At 39.3% G+C, this 23,689-nt stretch overlaps 1 protein-coding gene across 1 annotated transcript in view; it reads left to right on the plus strand.

Moving 5' to 3' along the window:
• The window catches only part of LOC308611389 (putative spermatogenesis-associated protein 31C2), a gene marked incomplete at its 3' end in the record, with an annotated part of 39,171 nt that extends 28,520 nt beyond the window's left edge, over nt 1-10,651 (plus strand). Inside the window, exon 4 of the mRNA XM_081260196.1 lies at nt 10,560-10,651. Within this exon, the coding sequence (XP_081116322.1) occupies nt 10,560-10,651 (92 nt within the window). The remainder of the gene's footprint in view (nt 1-10,559) is intronic.
• Nucleotides 10,652-23,689: the final 13,038 nt, after the last annotated feature.

Raw genomic sequence — 23,689 nt, forward strand, 5'->3', positions numbered from 1 at the left:
TCTGTTATAACTTTCTGTACTTGCTTTTAAAATCTTTCATTGTAACTTTGCTTAAATGCATAAGCATTGTTTCACAGTGATCTGTAATCCTATTTGACCAAGTGTCTTGAAACTTTTTAACATTTTGGATAAACTTCTCAAGGATAGAATCCTAATGAAAGATATTTTGACCTCTAGATACCTTTGGGATGTTTCAGAGGACCCCTAAGTCATCTCAAAGAGAGATATTAAACTAATTAGGATGATTTGGTATGTTATGGGAGGCACTGTCAATTGATTAGAGATAAATGTATCTACAACCTTCTTAGGTTATCCATTTAGATTATACTAAATATCATTAATATAGATATTCTTATGTTATATGAAATTAAATAAAATTTCTAAAATTTGAATATGTCAAATTTGTATGTTACAGAAGTAAACAATTTTTTTTTGTCAATTGCATTTTAACCAGCTCTTTAACTGTGTCTTTTTAAGTCTTTTTATCATTCATAGATGTTTTGCAAAAATGCTTCATCTTCAGGAAGATTCATACTAAAGACTTTCTGACAAGTGCAGGTTTCTGATAACTTTCAAATCGTACCGTTGAATTGGGTAAGAAATTAAAGAATTCTAATGGAAATCCCGATGGTTTCATAAAGGTTAAGGCTGCAAACTGTAAACAGCTCAAATGTTCATCATCAAGTGAATGAGTAATTCACATCAGCAATAAAGGGGAATGAAATATTAATATACATAACATGGATGAATCTCAAAACATGCTGACTGAAAGAAAACAGGAACCAAATACACACTGTTAGATTCTATTTATGGAAATTTGAGAATGGGAAAACTATAGTCACTGAAAGCAAATCATCATATCACTTTTGTAGGAAGGTGAGGATTGACCACAAAGGAGCCTAAGGAAACTTTCTGGGTAATGGAAATTTTCTGTATCATGATTGTGGTAGTGATTACACAACTGTACATATTTGTCAAAATTTATCTAACTGTGCTATACACTTAACATGAGTGCTATTAGTTGTATGTAAATTGTACCCCAATAGGGGTGATTAAAAGGAAATATATATTATGTATGACATATAAATATATCTTTACATATATTACCCATATATCATGACAATAGAATAAAATATGTTCTTAGTGATGAAATTGCCATTTAGCCAACATCCAGAATGCCAAACATCCTTATTTTTTTCTTGTTTTTCCTTTCTCTAACCTTTCAAAAAGCATCATTTTTAAGAGTCACATCAACATTGCTGATTAGATTTGCAGTAATTTGAAAACACGGAAGACATTCCTTTTAAAAATATAAACAAAACTTCTTTCATCTGCTCTCTAGATCTTTTTATTCTTATGCCACATTCTTTACACCAGTTGACCAATTGAGTTAGGCACTCATTTCCTTCTTCACAAATCTTTGCTGTGTTTCTGCTAGCTCTGCATTAGGGACTATTAAGGAGGAAAACCACTGACACAAAATGGTTTCATTTGTGCTGAAGCCCACGATACCACGCATATATTTAATACCTAACCTACTTGCAATTTCGACCTTCACCAGAAATGTTATCTTAATTCTGAAATCTGGAATTTTCTGGTCGGCACCAATGTGGTAATCTATCACAGGGGCCCTCTCCATCTCCCCCAACCCAAGAAGAAGAGGCAATCTGCAAGATAAAACTCAAGGCTTCCCTTCCCTACAAAGAGAAGATAGTACTGGTCCCAAATAACCTTTTTTTTCTTTTGCTAATGACTTTCTTGCCCACCCTCCTTTCTATAAAAACCTTCCACTCTGTAAAACTTCTCAAAGTGCCCTTCTATTTACTAGATGAGATGCTGCCCAATTCATAAAGCATTAAATAAGGCCAATCAGATTTTCAAATTTACTCAGTTGAATTTTGTTTTTTGACAAGACATGATCTTAAACAAGATAAACATTGCCCCTGTTTTCATCTCAGGTGGCCTCAGCCTGCAGCTGCTTGAAGCAGGATTTTGGTTCCTGGCCAGAGATTGAAGTCAGGCCGGGGCGGTGAAAGCACTAAATCCTAGCCACTAGATCACCAGGGACTAGTGGCCAGTGACAAGTTCCTGGCCTGTCTGCTGTGTAGAAATGAATTTCCACAGAGATGGAAAGTAGTGAAACAAGTAAAGTGTTTATTAGGAGGACAAAGAATACATGTGGCTAGACACATGGGCGGGCTCAGAGAGAGTTGCGCTCACTTGGTAGTTTGAATCACTTTTATGGGGAATTTCTTCCAGGTTTCCTTTGACCAATCATCTTGCTTTGCCTGGTTCTGAGTCCATATTTGGTATACCTCCGGGTCCTCCCGTGTTCATGTGCATCTTTTAGACAAGATGGATTCTAGCGAAGAGGCCTATGGGTAGTTGACATCACTTACTATGGGGTGGTGCCCTCTCCCTTTTTGACCTCCAAGGAACCCTTCTGCACATGTGTAGCTGGGAAGGTCTCCTTGACTACGAGAATGAGGAACATCTAGTCTTTTATCTCTTATCTGGGCAGGGCACAGCCTCCTTTCTCGATTGCCCTGTTACTGATATTTTGGAGTTTCTCCCCAGAGGGAATGAATTCCTGCTGCTTACCCTGGGGCCCATCTATCTCCTGCCTCACTTTCACAGAACTCTCAATCTGCTGTGAGAGACAGTCAGAATATGAGCACACACACACAAATCATTTTAAAGCCCGATAGATTTGAAGTCAATAGGAAAGACATTGAGGGCTTCCCTGGTGGCACAGTGGTTAAGAATCTGCCTGCCAGTGCAGGGGACACGGGTTCAAGCCCTGGTCCAGGAAGATCCCACATATCGTGGAGCAACTAAGTCCGCGAGACACAACTACTGAGCCCGCAAGTTGCAACTAGTGAAGCCCATGAGCCTAGAGTCCGTGCTGCGCAACAAGAGGAGCCACCACAATGAGAAGCCCTCACACTACAACGAAAACCCAATGCAGCCATAAATAAATAAATAAATAAATAAATATTTTTTTTAAAAAAGAAAAGACATTGAAAAAGAAATGGGCCTCCTTTTGATAAGGAAGTCAGAGGTTTCTCTGTAACTTCGTTTGAGAGCAATAAGCCATGTCTTTTCCTTCTTCTACATTTTCACTCCCCACTGCTGACCCCAACAAAATGCTGAAGACAGAATTTGCACTCAATAGATTACCTTTTAAATTGATGTAAAAGTATAAAGTATATTTATGTGCGTTAAAGTATGGAAGAGCATACATTTGGAGCATAAAAGCTCAGTACCTGCTGGAAATATCACATAATTGATGAATATAAAACTAATTATATAATAGGGAAATTAAAAAGAAATTTCAGGCTGTGTAGAGACTAAATTAAGAAAACAATAACATATATAATAGCTGAATATTTTGGCATTTGAAATTGGAATTTAAAAAATAAATAAGAGAGGAAGAAATAGGAGTCTTAATTAATACCTGAAGGACAGAGGGGGGATAGGTAGCTTATTTAGCTTATTTCTGCCTTTTTAGTTGCAGAAAATATCAGTTTTGAAACCTGATATGGTTGCAATGTATTAGTTCTGCACAAAGTGCTTGCTAGGATGAGTTTCCCCACACCCACAGTTTGGGGATAGTGCTTTACTCATAACTCATCTTTCATGCATTTGCCTAAATTCTTGTGGAATACAGCTGGACGTGCAGCTCATAAATATGACCTTTGGATGTGTTTTAAACACTACTGAACTCCATTTTAATTTTACATATTAAAGCCTCTGGGCTCTATTTACTCTTTCATTATATAACATTCATTTATCTTATGAAAAACGCTGTGATTCACTGTTGGTCTAGCATTTTTTTTTTCACTTATTTGGAAGATTTTTAGAATCCACACTGTATTGTTATTTATCTTGGAAAACAGAAACACTTTCGGGAGTCAATTCTCTGAGTCCCAAACCCCTCACCTGACACCCTCTTGTGGTGCTGTGCCCTGGGGGGAGGATACAGCAGGATCTGCAGGTGGAGAGGCCTAGAGAGCTGAGGGTATTATGTGTCCGGTTTATCGCCAAGATTAGTCAAGCCCCAAATTATAGTGTTGAGGGAGAAACTTTTCACCTAATGAGGTATGGGGAAGTCATTTAGGCTTATACATGGTTCAGTGTAAACTTTGTGTGAACTGAAAGAGCCTGTCAAACACACACAGCACATCTGCTTTAACCATTAAGGAAAAGAACTGTCTGATTCAAAAAGAAGGATAAATGACACCCTTCTTATGATGCCCATGTTAACACCCTCTCGAAGATGAGCTTCCTTTCCCACGTACCAGTATCCTACTGTCTCACTAGATATGTCCTCAATCTGTCTCTTTTGAAATCTTTAAGGAATAGACCCCGTCACGTTTGATGTATGTTCTTTGCTCTGATAAAGTATAAGACTACCATGTTTCAGTGGAGAAGTTCCTTAGAGCCTTTTGAGGGGCTGCCTCCCAGATTATAGCCCACAGCTTGGCTCAAATAAAACTATTTTCTGTTCCTATTATAAATTCTTTATTATTTCCCTCCACAGTGTGTTATTCCTTATGAAGTCCAGCTGTTCTAGGCTGACACCAAGCCACCCTGAAGCAGCCATCGTGTCTTCATTGCCTCTTTCTCACATCTGGGTCCTTGAAGGTTGCTGAGATCACACTTGCTTGTCTGTGTCCATGGAACCCAGGGCAGAGCCCAGGTCCTCCCACCAGGGCCCTGGATTCTGGTACCAAACCCAGGAGAAGGTGTGCTCTAGTGATATCAGCCTCACCTGGCACCAAGGCCAAGATCGTCATGTGTTTTTTCCCAGACTACTTCTGTGGGAAAGGGTTTTGTGATGTTTTGTTTTCCCTAGTTCACCCTAGAGAGATGCAAGGAGGAAGTCTGATGCAGACTTTCCAGCTTACAAACATCTGAGGGCTGTGTCTCAGGTCAGGATCAATGTTCCCTTTTCCATGGGCATTCAAGTCAGTGAGGCAGCCTGACTTGAGGGCCAGGACTCTGCCTCTGTAGTCCTGGAGTTGATGGCTGAAGGCTGGGGACAGGGGCGCTGCAGTTCTGCCCAAGGGGAATTAAAGGCCAGAAAGCCCTGGTTTCTGCAGGAGTCTGATCATCGCCTGGAATGTATGCCAGTTTACATATAATTTCTTTATCCTATTTATTCATTATTGTTATTTCTCATTGTACTTTGGGACTCAAGTTTTTATTGTTATAGAAATCCAATGTTTTCAAAGATTCTCCCTCAAGGATTCTACTGTTAACATTTTTCATTAAGAGAAATGCCTGTCTATTCCAATCTTTCTTTCAATCCATTATTGACTCTGTCTTTTCTAGGTCTTGTCCTTGTCTCCTGGGCCACAGTCAGTAATGTCTCCACTTATGTATTCTGAGTGTGTGATCATTTGGTCCAAGGGATTCTGCTGAATGAAGTATAAATTCTGATATCTTTCTCTTGCAAACTTTCAAAACCTACAAATAAAATGAAGATATGGGCAATATAAAATGAAAATATGATTTTCCATTCTTATTAATATCTATCTCTATTTCCATAGAATTCAATTATTGGCCCCCGATGACTATATTTTTCAAAAGAATTCCCTAAATAATTACCAGTAATTCACTACTCCAATGTAATGTAGAAGATATTCTTAGTGTATTCTTCAAATTCATGTTGATGGAATGCTCAAGTTCCCTATATCAAATTGAGCTCCTATATTCCCTCTGAATAATAAAACTAAGATATGTTTGCTAAAGGTTGTTGAAAAACAACATTTTAGCTTGACAAGGACGGTACAAATATAGTATCACTAAGGGTGAAAATTTAGTATATGTCCTGTAGACTACCAATTTCATGTTCCACAAGCACAATCGAACCATTTAAATACCGAATTATTTCCTAATTCTCTATGATATAAATCTCATTATAAATAACAAGCATTTTGAAAGCTTTAAATTTTTAACTATAGCTAATTAATTTGTACCTTTTCTCCTCTATCAACAAAAATTGACTTTCATGGTTAACTCAGTTAAAAAATAAAACAGCACAATAGGAAAGAAGTAAAATATCTCCATTGCCTACAATATATAATAATATATATAAATATGCTGATGAAAAAAACGTGGGTCTGCTCTCCCATGTGCAGTAAAGCAAATCTACTGACACCAGGTTATGGCAAAGGAAAGTGCAGCGTTTATTGCAGGTGCCAGGCAGGGAGTTCAGGTCAGCTAGTGCTCAAAACACCTGAACCCCCTTTCCTGAGGGGTTTCATGAAAGCATTTTTAAATACCAGGTGAGAGAGGGGAATCACAGGGTGTGTGATCAGCTCCTGCACAATTCTTTGGTTGATGTGAGGTAACAGAGCAGTGTCACAGTGGTTAACATTATCAATCCTCAGGCTCCAGTAAAAGATCTCCTACTTAAAACAGTTTTAAAACTTAATAAAAATAAACATTAACTGAGTAGAGGGAAGGTATCCTCAATTTCAGAACAGTGTAAAGTCAGCAAATATCACAACTGGTGCACCCCTTGAAGATACTGATCTTGACTGGTTGCAATTTTTAAGAAAACACATATGGGTAAAATTAACTCTGCACTTAAAAAATTGAGTCACAGGTTTTAGGTTTTCTAAATGCTCTAAAAGTACTTATTTTTCCTTTCCAAGAAGGGACTTTCAACCTCCCCCAAAGTAAAAGGGCAGTGCCTCTTGTATTGCTTTCTCTCACTGAACACACCGAAGAAAAATTGCATCATGTTGGTGTCTATCTGAATAATGTGCTCAGGGCTCTCCCTGAGTCACTGCATGGTTCTCATTTGCACGTGGGAGCCAATGGGTCTAAGTGCAGGCCACCACAAGATGTGCCACTATGGCATGTGGATTATTTTGAGCTGAAAACAATCAAGGCCCAAAAGACGCAGGAAGAGCCTTTGAACTCCCCCCATTATTGCCTAAAATAATTTAAGACAGGAGGCCTGTCCCAGGAAGAAGCTATCACTAGAGGTAAATGTAGTATAACACTAGGTGTGGTAGAACAGGAGGAACATTGAAAAGCCCATTTGATCAAAATCCTCTCTGTGGGGCTTCCCTGGTGGCGCAGTGGTTGAGAGTCCGCCTGCCGATGCCGGGGACACGGGTTTATGCCCCGGTCCAGGAAGATCCCACATGCCACGGAGCGGCTAGGCCCGTGAGCCATGGCCGCTGAGCCTGCGCGTCCGGAGCCTGTGCAACGCAACGGGAGAGGCCACAACAGTGAGAGGCACACAAAAAAATAAATAAATAAAAATAAAAATCCTCTCTGTGTCTCATTGTCTTTGGATGGCTCAGCAAACATTTGTTTACCAAACATTAACTCTTTTTAACTTCCTGTGAGTTACCTTACTTCCCCTTGAAATTTCAGACCCATACCTCCTTCTGATGCCGAAATTTGGCCTCTGTGCACTGGTATGGAATCGAATTCGGAGGCAGAGTTTGGGTGAAGTAGAAAAGAATAGGTTTATTGCGTTGCCAGGCAAAGGGGGACACAGCAGGCTAACGCCCTCAAAACTGTGTGTCACAACCTGGGGGGATTTGGTGAGGAGTTTTATAGCAATGGTTCAAGGTCAGGGTTGCTGATAAGGATTATGGTGTGTTCAGGGCCTGCAATCCTTTAATCTGGCCTCAGGTGGTCTCCTGATGAGCTTCTATGCTTCTCAAGGTTATCAAACTGTGACCTTCTCTCTAGAATGAAGGATGCTTCATCAAGTAGTTAACATCTTCCATTTGTTGGGGGTTTGAGTTCTGTAGAAGAGCTCAAAGTTATTGTTATGTGTTTCCCTTGAGGCAGAACCAGGATCTTGTCCCAAAGCTGCACTATTGTTTCTTGACAGTTCCTCCCTTGTCTCTGCAGCCCCTTCCTTCCCTGATTAGCAACTATTTGACCCTACCCTTTGGAATTCAGGGAAGGTTGTGGAGGCTGAAGCCTAGTCCCTGCAAATAAGAAATGGGGGACACAGAAAGACTTTAGTGCCCAGGAGCCCCACAGGGTCCTGCTCAGTTTCACTTCTCTTTAGTCAAGACTATATATATGTCACCTTGTCTTGCTGTCTTTGGAATTCTTCATACTTATGTGAATTCCCCATGTGCACATAATAATTTAATTTTCTCTTGTTAATCTGCCTTATGTCATTTTCATTGCCCGCCAAAGAGCTAATGTTACCCAAAAACCTGGGTTTGCCTCTTGGTGGGCGTCAAGCTGAAAGGCACAACAAAAGCAAAGATTGGGAGAAGAAAGGATTTGTTACTTGCAGCAAGTAAAGAGAACACCGGGGGTCTTTCCCAAAGCAGTGTCTTCCTGAACAGCACAATTGGGGAATTTTTAAGCTAAGGGTATATGCATATTCATGAAGGGGTTTGGGTGGTCCACAGAGTCCAAGCTTTAGTGGACTGAAGTCATGAGGGTCAGAAAAGGTCAATATCATCATTCCTTATGTTCCCAGTTGATCAGGCTAGTCTGTACCATTGAAAGAGAACTGGGAGTCTTTACAATTATCTTTGTTATTGTTACTTCTTTGACCTGAAAACAGTCCTTTGATTCTGCATTATTTTGTTCCCTTAAGATCATTAATTACTGAGACCCTTTCAACGGCAAGCATCCTGGCCAGGCTTAGATTGCAAAATGGCTTAGGCCAAAAATGACTCCTAGATATACATATTATTAAACTTTTGTTTTATTTTCTCCTGTTAATCAGTCTCACGTCAATTTAATTCTTAGACCAGCTCAAAGTGTTACCTGAAACACTTCTTTTGTTGAGCCAATAGACACAACCAAGCCAAAGGGCAGGAGAAGGAAGGGTTTATTACTTGCAGCAAGTAAGGAGAACAGCAGGGATTTTCCCCAAACGGTGGCTCCTTGAACAGCCAAATTGGGAAAGTTTTAAACTGTCAACTGAAAAAAAAAAAAGCACAAACTGAGAGTTGTGAGTTAAGTTTTATTTGGGGCAAAATGAGGACTATAGCCAAGGAAACAGCCTCTCAGATAGCTCTGAGGAACTGCTTGAAAGAGTTAGGGGGAAGGTCAGCATGTATGTGATTTTGGTGAAGGGGGACACATGTAATCAGGGACACATTTTGGCAGAAATTTGCTGCTAGTCACGAAATGGTGGCTGCTAGTCACAAGGAGCAGATGTCTCCATTAATGATTTTAGTGCTTTTCTAGATATGAGAAGATAAAAGAAACTGGGCTCATAAAATCTTCTGAAAATATCGAACTATCTGAAGGCCTGTTCTGCCGGGTTTTCTCAGAGCATAGACTGCCTCATTCCTGATCTCTGTCCTGAATTCCATTCAGGGTGTGTTGAAGGTTGTGAAACAAAATTTATATTTTATGGCAAGACAAGAGAAATTTAAACATAAATTCTTCTCTGCCCTTTGGTCTCCTCTCTCCCCACACTGTGCACTGTGCATCTGCATTATACATAGACCAAACCTCCCCCATAGGCAGGGACACTTGCTCAACCATAAAGAGCAACAGTCTCCTAACATCAACAAGACAACTCCCTCCTTAAGAGATAACATTTCTTCTTGACCTTGTAAGGGGTTACATGACCAGCAGGATGGCACTTAGATCTGAATTATGTAAATGTTCAATAAAATGTCATTTGATGTACAGCCCTCTGTCTCAAAAAAAACTTATACACCTCCCTGGGTTTCTAATGGGCAGAAGAGTTTTCAGAGTTTTCTGAGATGCTCTTCCCAGGTTATAATCCTCAAATTTGGCTCAAAGAAAAATTTCCAGTTCTCTTTTAGATCAAGTGATTACTTTTTTGTCAAGGTCAGAGACTACAGTGGCTAGTGACTTCATTCTTATAGAACCAGATGGTAAGGGACAATTTTATTTCACAAGATCATTAATTACTGAGATCTGTTCAAGAGCAAGCATCATGACCAGGCTGAGATCACAAATGATTTAGGCTTAAAATGGCTTCCCTTATGTCAAAAAGTTATATTTGATTCTTTTTCTTTGGGGACCCCCTACTCCATTTGCCTACAGAAGGGCAGAGGAAAAGTTCTTCCTCTCTGACAGTCTTCATAACTGCCTGGAGAAACAATGATGGACTCAGGAGTTCTTCTCAGCCTCGATGTGCACAGAATCTTTATGCCTATGGTAAAGGGGCATGGAAAGGAGAGGGTTCTCAATGTGTATAAGTTCAGATGCTTTCGAAGGCAGGCAATGTGCCCTGCACTATAATGCCTGTTGGGCAGGAAGAAAGTTTCCTGTACCCTTCTAGATTTTTCTGGCTAGTCTAGGAATTAAATTGACATCAGACAGATTAAGATTAACAGGAGAAAATCAAACAAAATTTAAAAATATGTATACATGGAAGAGACCCAGGAGAACTCCGTAAATCTCCCAAATGGCTGAAATCCTCACCTTAAATACCACTTTCAACTAAAGACAAAGATGTTGGGTGTAGTGGTTTGGGACTTCAAAGGGGAGGAAGTTAATTCTTCCTCGGACCTCATACGTGAAGTCACCATACCTCAAGGGGAAATTCAGCTTGCACTGCAACTTCAACTAAGGAACAGTTCTTCATGTAACACTGCCGGATATTGGAAGATACACAGGCCCCTCGGCCGACCGAAGGCATTCCTTCATTGAGGCAGTTCGCTAGCCGCAGAACACCCTGCTTTAAAAAGTTGATTCAGTTTAGGGCACAGTGGGTAGCTTGTGTCTCTTTTACTTGTTAGAAAACACACGTATTTAGGCTGCATGTCAGTCTAGACATGGCGTCTATAGCGAAAAGCCTGGTTTTCCCATTTTGAAAGCTCCATTCTTGCAGCCGGAAAAAACCTGAAAATCACTGTTGTTGCCGTGTTTCTAATCCCTGCAGGCATGGCTCTGAGAAAAAAAAAGAGTTTTCTCGAAAGAAAGAGGGGGCTTCCAGGTCCTGGGTGGGAGCTCTTCCTGCCCTGCTCTAGAGCTAAGGGGAATCTCAACGGGGGCCCTAGCCTCAACGTAAGGTCTTGATTTGGCATCCAGAAGGGTAGGCGTGAAGCAGGTTCCCTGAGGCCTTAGTCGCAGTTCTGCATTCGTTTAACGGCAGTAAGTGTCTAGAGACTCGTGGCCCCGTCGCGTCAGCGCCAGTTTCAGGACAAGGACTCTGAGGACCCGCCAGCTCCCCTGGGCTTGCTGGACCACACTCAGACCCGTAGGCCCTTCATGGTGCCCCAGGGTAGGCCGAGGGAAGGGGAACACACTGCAGTCTACCTTGGGGGAGCTAGATGTTGATGTTCCAACTACCGGGTTTTTTTTTTTTTTTTGCAAGAACCCCTAAATATCCTGTGCCCTCCCTTACCTCTTCAGAACAGTCCCTCAGAGCTATCTGAGAGGCTGTCTCCTGACTTAAGTCCTCAGTATGTCCTCCAAATAAAACATAATTCTCAACTTTTAGGTTGTGCATTTTTTTTCAGTCAACATTTAATTGTATGGCTCATGTAGGCACTATGCCTAAATGTAATGGGATGAGCTGTAAATTATTAAAACTAGATAAATTCTGTCAGCTCTACCACTAGCTGAGATCAGGCTTTCTTCTCTGGATACTTCTGTCATAGACCTTGGCAGATATGGGGTCTGTGTTGGTGTTTAAACTATTCTTAGAATTGTGGGGACTCATTCATTCTTTCAACAAATTTTACTGCTTATATTCTATGTGTCAGTTACAGTGCTGGGTCTTGAAATACAGAAGGCAACACACGAAAATACAAGGCTAAAACACATTTTCTACCATATTAACTTTTTTCATTCATTAATTCATCCTTAAGTCACTCAACACGCATCTTCTTATTGAATACTGATGAGGGATCAAATGCTAGGCTAAACACTGAGTATATAACTGAAAATGAGATGGATAGGCCCTGATTTTGATGTCACTACTATCTTTTGTCGTGCCATATAGTGGGACAGCTTCATTATTCCCTTTACCGTAAGTTTTGTTTTTTTTGCGGTACGCGGGCCTCTCACTGCTGTGGCCTCTCCCGTTGCGGAGCACAGGCTCTGGACGCACAGGATCAGCGGCCATGGCTCCTGGGCCCAGCCGCTCCGCGGTATGTGAGATCTTCCCAGACGCGGGCACGAACCCATGTCCTCTGCATCGGCAGGCAGACTCTCAACCACTGCGCCACCAGGGAAGCCCTACCCTAAGTTTTTATCACAAATTGCTAATGAAAATAAAACTGTTAGTGGAGTTTCAACATGCATAGGTAAATGAGAACACAGAACTCCCCTTTCACATGCCCCATTCTCCTCCTTCTAACTCCCTATGTGAACTCACTTTGTGCCAAGACCAAGAAGATGTGCCCCAATAAGAACCAAGCTGATTTCCTCACACTGACAGGGGCTATCGCTTACTTAGAAGACTTGATGCTTAATTTTGATAAGCAACTAGAAGACCATGGAGACAACCTATAAAAATGATTTGTCTTGGGAGAAAATACGAAAAAGGGTTAATGTGCTGTTTCACATGTCTAACCTCCTGGGATTAAACCACAGGCACCAAGGTCACCAAGGGTACTTGGCAACAATGAGCTAAAAATGAAAAAAAAAGAGCATCATACTGTTATTGTATTCATCTTCCCCCAAGGCACTCTCTGATAAACACCACAACCACTAAGGGAATTGAGAACAGCTTCCTTGTGGGGCAGGTTATATATGCATCTTTTTCCAAGAAGTTAAATCATATCCAGCTATTAGCACACCTTACTTAAGGTGATTGTAATGTATGAGATTAAATGTTCCTGACTGGAAACCTTCTTGTCCTCAATTCATTGCCTATACTGGATTTTTTTTTGGGGGGTGAGACCTTCAGACTTCTACCAGAAATCGTTCCTTTGGGGAAACCAGGCCTTCCCAGAAACTCAGGAAACTGAAATGCAGACAGCAAGAGAGAAGGAAATTATTTGGACATATAGACCTCAATTGTTTGGTTTTAAGTAAACGTCCCAGCAAACATCTTCTACATGGTATAATAACTTTAGGGAAATTCACGGTTTATAAGTTTGTGTACTCATAAACTGAACATATTATGATAAGAGTACAGGTTGCATTTTGTGTCTTCAACTCAAGCAAAGACTTCAAAAAAGGCCCAGTTATCCTTTGTTCATTAAGACACAAAGAGAGGGCAAAAAGGGCAAGTTTCTAAGTCTTTTTCTTTAAAATTTACTTCCTTTCTTCAGTCTTCATCAAGATCTTCAGGAAGTTATCTTTACTAAAGTTAATTATTCATACAATAAACATACGAACCTGCAGAAGACTATCTCACAGAGACCTGTAATGTACAATATCCATTGCATACATGCACCATGAGCTTGTCTTTTCTAGCACTGGCATACACAAAACTCTGTATGTGTGTGTGTGTGTGTGTGTGCACATGTGTGTCTTTATTGTGTGATGGAGCCATAGGGAGAAAATAAATCTATTGGCTGCAATTCAGTGATGTAGAAAGATTTAAGGGTAAAGGAAAAGTCTACATCAAGTGAAGCAATAAAGTCATGAGGTTGTGCTTCCATAATAATAACAATAGCAGTCTTCTGTAACCAAGGGAGCAGGCTCCTCAAATTATAGTCACACCTGTTAGACCATCTGCCCATAAATTTCACACTATCATTAATGGAAAACAAATGGCACTGTCTCTCCTTCCCTTTATCCATTGGCCATTCTCATAGAAAAGATTTTTCTCTTCAAGGTCATGCTCTTTCCTATCTGTTTAAAAATATTAGGATTTAGGAGGAGTGATACATAATGTGCCATGCCTTGGTACTTGTACCAGTGATGGCTCTGTAAGGAGCACTGGATTGTTAGGAGGCTATAAATTGAATTCCCCTAGAAGCAGAACCTGAGGCAATAATTTGAATGCCAACTGTGCATCTGGGAGGTGATTCCAGAAAACTCAGAAGTGGAGTGGGAATTGAGAATGGAGCCATGGAAGGAAGCCAACAGAGGTGCATTACTGAATCAATTACTCCTGCAGGGAACTGCTGCCAGTACTTCAGGGGAGTTCTGTGAAACTCTATAGAACATGTCTCAGAGTTATCCCAAGAATTGGTGAGAAACTTGAAGTACTTATCTTCCAGTCCCCTCTGTCCTTGGTTGAAAGCTACACCCAGATACATTAACTCCTGTACATTTCTGGCCTGCCCTAAGGTGGATAATTGCAGGTGGTAGCATGAGTCTATCAGCATATACTGGAATGATGAGTGCTAGGGAGATATGAGTGGAGCATTGAAACCATCTAATACAGTTGGGGCAGGCGATATTAATTATTGGCTTGCAAGTCCAAATGGGTAACCTTAAATTCCTGGGTTAATGGTTTTACTTTGAGGTATTTAAGCATGATGTATGAGTAAAAATTTCCTCTATTAAATCAAGTTGAAGATCCTAAGTCCCTAATCTTCTGGAAAACTGTGGGTATCTTTTTAACAGATTTTTGAAAAGTAACATGATTAAGATTCCAAACTGACCATTCATTCATTCATTCATTCACTCATTCAACAAACATTTATTGAACACCTAAAGTAGGCCATGGGTTAAACTAGGCACCAGTGTTACTGTTACTAAAATCATTATCGTGCCACCTAGAAGTCAATGTATTGTGACACTCAAATAAGAAAATCCATAGTTACCGTAAAAATTATTACAGAGTGCTATAGGAAGACACGGTAAGACCTTAATTCATGCTGTGGACAGTAGTATATGGGGGATATCAGTAGGGCTTCCTGTAGAAGGCAATTGAAATGGATACGTAACATGAAGGAAGGGTGAATTTTTGAGGAAAAGAGAAGATAAATTCATGTTTGCCAGAAAATGAATGGTTAAGGATCAGTCCAGAAAGGAGTTCCATTCATAATCAGTATAAGAAATGTCACTGGGGCTTCCCTGGTGGCGCAGTGGTTGAGAGTCCGCCTGCCGATGCTGGGGACACGGGTTCGTGACACGGTCCTGGAAGATCCCACATCCTGCGGAGCGGCTGGGCCCGTGAGCCATGGCCGCTGAGCCTGCACGTCCGGAGCCTGTGCTCTGCAACGGGAGAGGCCACAACAGGGAGAGGCCGGCGTACCGCAAAAAAAAAAAAAAAAAAAAAAAAAGAAAGAAATGCTCACTGGAGTGTAAGAAAAGAAGACAATGGAGAGAGTGGTAGAAGCCAGACCATGAATGGTCCATGTATGTATAGTAAGTTCTATGGTGCAGTCTTTGTGTTCCCCTCCAAATTTATACGTTGAAATCTTAATTTCCGGAGGTTATAGTATTAGTAGGTGGGGCCTTTGGGAAATGATTATGGTATTAGTGCTCTTATACAAGAGACGCCCCAGAGCTCCCGAAGCTCTTCTGCCATGTGAGGTTACCATGAGAAGTCTGTGACTCAGAAGAGGGCCCTCATCTGACCATACTGCCACCCTATTCTTGCACTTGCAGCCTCCAGAACTGTGAGAAAAAAATGTCTGTTGTTTATGAACCACCCAACCTGCACCATAATCTTACAGCAGCCCAAAAGGACAAAGAGAGTTTGGATGTGAGATTTTACTCCAAGAAAGATGGGAATCCATTGAAGGATTTTAACTGGTAACTTAGAAGAGAGAAAAGTTTCATAACACAATCAGGTATTTTTATAAGAAAAAGTTGTTTCAATTTCAGAAAGATCACTCTGGAAATACTGTGACTAGATTTTTGGAGAAGGGTGATGGCAGTCCCGGATATAGAAAGATGAGTTAGTAGTCCATTAATGTAAGTCAAACAAGAAAGTGGATATAGAAAGCGTGAATTTGTGGCTGAGCGTTCTTTTCTTTTAGCACTTGAAAAATGTTATGTCCATGCTTCTGACTCCAGAGTTTTAGACAAGAAATATGCTGTCATTGGAATTGGTGTTTCTCAATAAGTAATGCATCGTTTCTTCCTGTCCACTTTCGAGTTTTTTTTGTCTCTACTTTTCAGAAGTTTCGTTGTGACGCTTCTTGGTCAGGATATCTTTGCGTTTTTCCTCTTTGTGTTTGTTCAGATTCTTGAATTTGTGTTTATGTGTTCTAAAAAATTGGGAACTTTTTAGCCATGATTTCTTTGAATACTTTGTCAGTCCTACTTGCACTCTGTTTTCATTCTGGAACTTTGATGATATGAATGTTAGTGCTTTTGTTACTGTTTACAGGTTCTTGAGATCCTGTTCTTTCTCCCATCTTTACCCCTCAGTCTATTTTTCTCTGTACATTTGGTACATTGTATTGATCTCTTCTAAGTTCATGATTCTATGCTTTGTAATCTCCAATCTACTCTTGAGCAAAGTTTTTTTTTTTTTTTTTTTTGAGCAAAGTTTTTTGATTGTTGTATTTTTTAGTTCTACTGTTCTCATTTGTTTTTATTGTTATAGCTTCTAGTTCTTTGTTTATATTTTCTATTTTTCCCATTTCTGTCAAGGAACACATAATTGCTAATTGAAGCATTTATGTGACAGCTTATTTAAAATCCTTGTCTGATCATTTGAATAGATGTTTTATCTCAGTGTTGGTGTATGTTTATTGTCTTTTCTCATTTATTCTGTGATTTCCTGGTTCTTGGTGTCATAAGTATTTTTCCATTGTATTCTAAACATTGTGAGTTATTATATGACTCTGTAACCCATTTAATTTTATTATTACTTTTTAGAAGGAAGTCATCCTATTTGAGGCGTAGTATGAGGACTGGGGGATTACGTACAGATTTCCATTGGGCCCTACTGACGATACCCCAGCAAAAGTGGGCACTTACATTGTCTCACTGCAGACAGATCAAGTAGAAGTGCAGCTATCCTATTGGCCCTTCTGACACCTTCCCCCCAAAAGTGGGAACATTAGTATCATTGTGTTGCCTTTTAGTAGGAGTGGAAGTTCATCTCCCCAGTAGATTTCTTGACATAGGGGAGGGGAGAAGTGAAGTGTTTGCTGTCCTTCCTCCCACTTCATTCCTTCTTGTTGATGCCGGGTGTGGGTAGAGGGTCAGCTACGTGCTGGCCCCACTGACACCAAGGTAAGAGGAAGAGAACTGCCAACTAGCCCTGCCTCAGGATGGTTATGGGGATTCAGCACCCCACTGGGTCTCACTGACACCATGTGTTGGGGGTTAGTGGGGTGCCTACTCCCTCCAACCTGTAACATCCTATTCTTATTGATGTCAGGGAGAGACGGAGGCTAAGTCCCACCATTGGACCCCACGACTGTGTGAGAGCAGCCCAGTGTTTACAAGCCTGTCAGGCACCACCTTTTTTTTTTTTTTAATAAGTAAATTTATTTATTTATTTGGCTGTGTTGGGTCTTCATTTGTGTGCAAGGGCTTTCTCTAGTTGAGGCGAGCGCGTGCCACTCTTCATCGTGGTGTGCGGGCCTCTCACTGTTGCGGCCTCTCTTCTTGCGGAGCGCAGGCTCAGTAGCTGTGGCTCATGGGCCCATCTGCCCCGCTGCATGTGGGATCTTCCCAGACCAGGGCTCGAACCTGTGTCCTCTGCATTGGCAGGCAGATTCTAAACCACTGCGCCACCAGGGAAGCCCAGGCACCACCTTTTAAAGTCTGTTTGCTAATGGAAAGGGGTGGAGGCTCAGCTCACCACTGGACCACACTGAAACAACCCTGGTGGGGAATCAGAGCGCTGGCTCTTCTGGAGGGCAGGAGTGGGGTGGTGTGGAAGATCAAATCCTACCTTGGCCCAACTGAAACGACAGGACATAGGGGATGGGTGCAATATTCCACTGGCACTTGGCTCGAGTACTGTGTATATTCCACTGGCACTTGGCTCGAGTAGTGTGTATATTATTGCCCAAATGGTCTTCTGTCTTTAGCAACCCCTTTCCTCATACTTTGGCTAGGGGGAACAGGGTTTTGTGTTTTTTTCGGAAGCTTTTTTGTCTGTTGTTCTGTTGGTGGTTATTGATTGGGGGTTCCTGTAATAGCCTCTCCAGGATGTATGGGAAGCAACAGGAAACACAGGGGACTCATCACCATGTTATTCCTCAAGTCCCAAAGTCCCTAGTTAAGTCTGCCTTCTCATTTCCACCTTTCAGTGTCTTCCTATGTTTGTTTGTTGTTATGTTCAGGGTTTTAGTTTTAAGTGGGAGAACCTGGGAGAAATGGGCTACTTCATCTTCTTGGAAGCAGAGGTCTGGAGGCCTACTGATGTTAAAAAGTACTGCTGACTGTAAGTTAAAATTTGATGATATACACCTTGCCCTTTAAGAATTATTCTGCTAGATGATGTGGCTTCCCAAAGTTGCTACAATTTGATTTTCATACTTCTAAAAGTCAAGTATTTTGCTGGAGTTGAAATTTAAAGATAAGCAAGAGATGAGGCTAAGATGATCTATGTGGTAACAGATTAAAGTTGGAAACATCAATATACGTTCATGTTTAGCTTAATATTGCTTCATATTACCTTAATACACATGGTTATGTAGAGAGATACTTATAGATATGTGCCTATACATGGGTCATGTACACACATATTATCTCTTTGCTCTGTCAGCTGAGAAGATCTAGAAGCAATGACATCCGAGCAGCAATTAGCACACCCCACACCCAGATCCTGCTGTCTAATACCGTTCTCCACTAAAAAGACCTAGTTATCCTTGAAGAAATAGCTGATTCTAGGACTGGGGCAGTAAATATACAAGATTTATAGACAAGACCATCTTATAGTGTCAGAAAGTAAGGAAGTCCCAAAAAAAATATATAGGATGGGGATACCTCAGAGTGGCACAAGAGCCAACTGAAAAGAGTTCACAAGGGTCAGGACTAGAGCAATTTGAGGAACAAAGTAACTAAAGTAGAATTAGATTATAACCCAAAGTATAAAATAAAAATCCATGAGTTCTTCTGATATAAATAAATAATTGGATACATAAATAAATGCAGGAGAATAGATAAATCTCCAGTGCAAAGGAATTCCAAATAGTTTATGTAGTACCCCATCTGAAGCATAACTCCCTATTCCTTAGTTGTGGGCTGAGCATATTGACTTCCTTCCAAAAAGTACAGCATGAAAATGGGAAAACAGTAATCTTACGATGGAGAAACCTGAAAAACACTACCTCAGCCTGGTGATCAAGGTCGACCTCAGCATTCATAATGCATATTGATACTTCGTACACTTGATGTGATCTGACAGAACGACCCTTCTACTCTGTGGTCTTCCTCCCCAAAACACATAATCCCAATATTATCATGAAAAATGCATCAAACAAATTCTAGTAGTGGGCATCCTACAAAAAACTAACTACTCAAAATTGTCAAGGTCATCCAAGGAAACTATGAGAAGCTATCAAACCCAAGAGGAGCCTAAGGAAACATGGCAACTAAAGGTAATGTGATGTTTTGGATGAAATCCTGGAATAGAAAAAGGACATTAGGTAAAAACTAAGGAACTGGACTAATGGATGGGTTATAATAAATGATAATGTATCAATATTTGTTAATTGATTGTAACAATGTAACATACTAATATAAGTGGATCATCATAGAGGGAAATGGGTATAGTGTATATGGAAACACTTTATACTATCTTCTCAATTTTTCTGTAAAATTAAAACATTTCTAAAAAATAAAGTCTATAAAAACATCGTGTTTCTTGTTTTAGGAGTATGTGCCTGTATTTCCTAAAAAATATGTAAATTTGCTTTACCTTCCTTGATACTCATATTAAAGAAAATACTAAGTAACCCTGAAAGAATTTGTAACTCCAATTCAACAAGCAATAATACTTGGTATTAACTTTTTGGAAGAACCCACTGAATAAATCAAAGCAAATTGTCTTTAAAGGCTGAATTTCTTTTCAGTGTTTAATCTTTTATATGATTAATGCATACCACAAGCATGATTCTGTTTCAAAGCGCAGAAAACGTTGATTGTAGGCAATGTTTAAAGTACAGTGAAATATTAATGCCTGATGCTATAACAACTTTAATGTATTTAATGTTTTCAAAATGATGAATTGTTATTTCAGTCAATAAAGTATTCACTTTTATACATTTCCTACCCACCTTTTGCGAAAACACCCACAAGAAATGATACTATCATCTGACATTAGGTTCATCAAGTTAAATTAGCGTTTTTGGTAGCTGTGGTTGCCAATGGTACTGGAATGTGTGATACTTTTACAAATCCTCTCCATGGCAAAATCTGATCTTCACAAGGTAAATCACAGTAGGTGCCTAAAGCCAAATGACACATAGCTTTGGAGCTAGATGACCAAGCATTTTACTTAGAGGCACAATAGAATGTAGAAAAGGCCATTTCTCTTTCTGTCTTTTTCTGCTCAAAGGTCACTCACCATCTTACTTTTTATCAGCCATCTCAGAAGTTTTCCGCAAAATTAGACTATATAATGTCACTTAAGCGAAAGTAGCTCAACATCCTGTTTTAGTACAGCTAATCTCACATTATTTTATTGGTGCTAAATATGTAAATCATCAGCAAATTTTTGTACTTAACTTTTCTTTTGATGTGGACCACTTTTTAAAGTCTTTATTGAATTTGTTACAATACACCTTCTGTTTTATGTTTTGGTATTTTGGCTGCGAGGCTCGTGGGACCATAGCTCCCCGACTAGGGATTGAACACACACCCCCTGCATTGGAAGGCGAAGTCTCAGCCACTGGACCGCCAGGGAAGTTCTTGTACTTAACTTTTAAAAATAATTAAAATAAGCTATTCAACACATTTTCCCTTCAAAAAAAAAAGCAAGGATTCTTAGGCTGGCCCTGGGCACATATGTGACTTTGCCATTTTTTCCATGGACTATTTTCTTATCTGTTCTACTGTGTCACATTTGTTCTACCTTCTCAAAAAGAAGCATTCAAAAATTCATCTATGCATTCATACATTTATTAAATAAATCTATTGAACACCTACATACGGCACAGAAAAAAAGGCAGCAAACTAATCTGGGTTGCACAGAAAGTAATGAACTCAGTTAAAATTTTTAGTGAAAACAGGTGTTAATCTACTGGAAAATACGTTTCATTATGGGGACTCACAGACTCAAGGAAAATCAAGACCTCAATAATAATAAAGTAATAAAAGCACTAGCCATTTACTGAGTGCCTGCTTGTACCTGACTCTGAAAGTCTAAAATCATTATGGATGTTTTGAGGATTGTCTGATATGATTATAATGTCCATTTTACAGATGAAAATAACAAGGTTCAGAGACATTAGGTTACTTGCCTAAAGTGAAGTGGCCCAGAAACTACAGAACTGGAAATTGAACCTTAGATTTCATAATGCCAAAGTCTGTGCTTTTAATCACAATGTGTGTGTGTGTGTGTGTGTGTGAGAGAGAGAGAGAGAGAGAGAGAGAGAGAGAGAGAGAGAGAGAATGTGTTTAATAGAGAACTTCTGAGAAATGGCAAGAAAACTGCCAGGTATCCATAAAACAATAATTTAGGAGCTTCTTACTATACAGGTAATTGTTAATCATATGGCTGGATTAAGCATCTCTCACTTTTGAACTAAGAAATGAAAAGCTACCAGAAGTTGAGTCTAAATTTTACACTTACATAAGATACTTCATACAGAATGCTCAAGTATAATAACTAAAGAGCTCTGAAAATACTGGAAGCATTCATATTAGTATGGTTTCATATTGTGGATAATAGAGGATTTAAGAAATTGGCAGAGGCAACTGCAGACTCATTTGTTATCATTTCTGTGAATAACTGAATAAAATGCGAAAAAAGAAAAAAGAATGGCTAACAATTTTAGGTAGTTTGCTTAATCTCCATACTAGGAAAGACTAAGCAAAAAAAAAAAATTCTCGAAATTTTATTTTGAAAGCACCTACAAGTGTATATGGTCTTTTTATACCAAATAACTTGGAATTATGAACTGTCAAATAAGTCTAATCTTCTCTGATGATAAAATTGCTGACTTTATTTGAAACTATGAAATGAAAAATGAGGTAATAATCAGAAATTCTTAAGAAAAGGAGTAGAAAAAACAAAATTATAAGAGTTATGTTAAAAAATATTTTGAAACAAACATAAAATCCCCATTACTGGTACAGAGCTTTTAAAACCTTATTTTGGTTTTAAGTTTTAATAAATATTTATATGTTTACATAATTACTGTCATAAGGAAGACACAATTGTAGGTCAGCTTTCTTCATTCTTTCTTTATTAAGCATTATTCTATTTTGCTCCGTCATCTTGTAATTATACTATAGTAACTGTGTAATTTTCTACTAAGTGGATATAATTTCCTAAACTGTTTTCCTATTGTTAACAATTAAAGGTGTTTCTAATTTGTTATTGCAAATGACATGACAATGAGCATCTTTATATAATAATTTTCTGGATTATAAAGTATTTATTGGCATAAGCATCCAGAATTAGAATTAATGTGTAAAAAGCTATTAACATTTTTATCTTGCTAGACATTGCCAAATTACTTGTCAAAAGATGGAACCAAATTATATTGCAAAAATCTTTGCCAACGGAACACATTATATATAATTTTTGATTTTGCTAAATTAATAAGTTGGAAACCTATGATCCATTTCTTTGAATTCTTTGATAACAGAGTGCTGCTGGAGGCTGGGAGGGCAGCCATGTCCGTGAAGGCTCCCCAGAGTTGGAGCTGGGAAGTGGAAAAAGGTAAAAAAATACTAATTGTATTTTCCCTCGATTGTTATCTCTCACTCTTTTCTGCCTCTGTATAACTTATATCTAGGTAACTGGAGAAAAATCATGTGGCAGGGCAAATTGGTATTCCAATAAATTAGTAATCACCAACTTCAAATGGATTTTCAAGACTGGAAATAGTGCTCTGACTTATAGTACGTTCTTTCTAATTCTCCTTAAGGACTATTTTCTGAGAAGCTTTACCTGCCCTCCTCAAATTTTCCTCCATCCTCTCTACTCCCTCCATTCTGAGCCGGTGAGGTGCTTCATAACTCATTAAGAACACAGAAGTCAGTAAATAGTCCACTGCCAAATCCATTAATTCATTAGCATTTGTGTTGATCTTTGTATTCCCTTTTACTACAGGAGTTAAAGTTAAAAGGCCATGTGCACTACAGATAGAATTTCATTTTCTCTCATCTTTTCAAGTACTTCACAGCACTGCATTTTCTACAGCCCATCTACTCCTTATGAATGATTCTTGCCAAAATTCAACCTCATTCTAGACTAGTAACTCCAACTTAAAATGTTAAAAACTCTATGTGTAACATGAAAGCCTCCCTCCTCCCCTAATCCCTGCATATCTTCTTTAGCCAATTCATGTCTGAGCTTTTCAAAATTGTTATCTTCATATATTGTTTCCATTTCCTCACGTCCCATTTACTCTATAAGTTACATCCATCTGACTTCTCTCACTGTAATCTCTTTGCCCACTGTTCTGAAATTTTACTTATGGAGGTCACCAGCGATCTCCATGTCAGTATAGCCAACGAATAGTTTTTGTCCTATTTCTAGGCTCTTTCCTTCTTTAAAAAAGAAAAAGAAAAACAAAAACCGTTTTTTTTCTTCTATGCTTTTACACTCTCATCATCTTCTGTCTTGGTATATTTTACTGGCTTTCTGTGTTTAATCTGATTTCTAATATTCTATTAGTTTCCTTTATCTTCAGTGGAATAAACCAGTATATGAAGGATTATTCTCAACAGTTATTTCTCATAATAACAGTACTAGTAGCAGCAGTCA

The sequence above is a fragment of the Mesoplodon bidens genome (genome assembly GCF_964165515.1).
Source record: "Mesoplodon bidens genome assembly, contig: HAP1_SCAFFOLD_72, whole genome shotgun sequence".
NCBI classification, from domain to species: Eukaryota; Metazoa; Chordata; class Mammalia; order Artiodactyla; family Ziphiidae; genus Mesoplodon; species Mesoplodon bidens.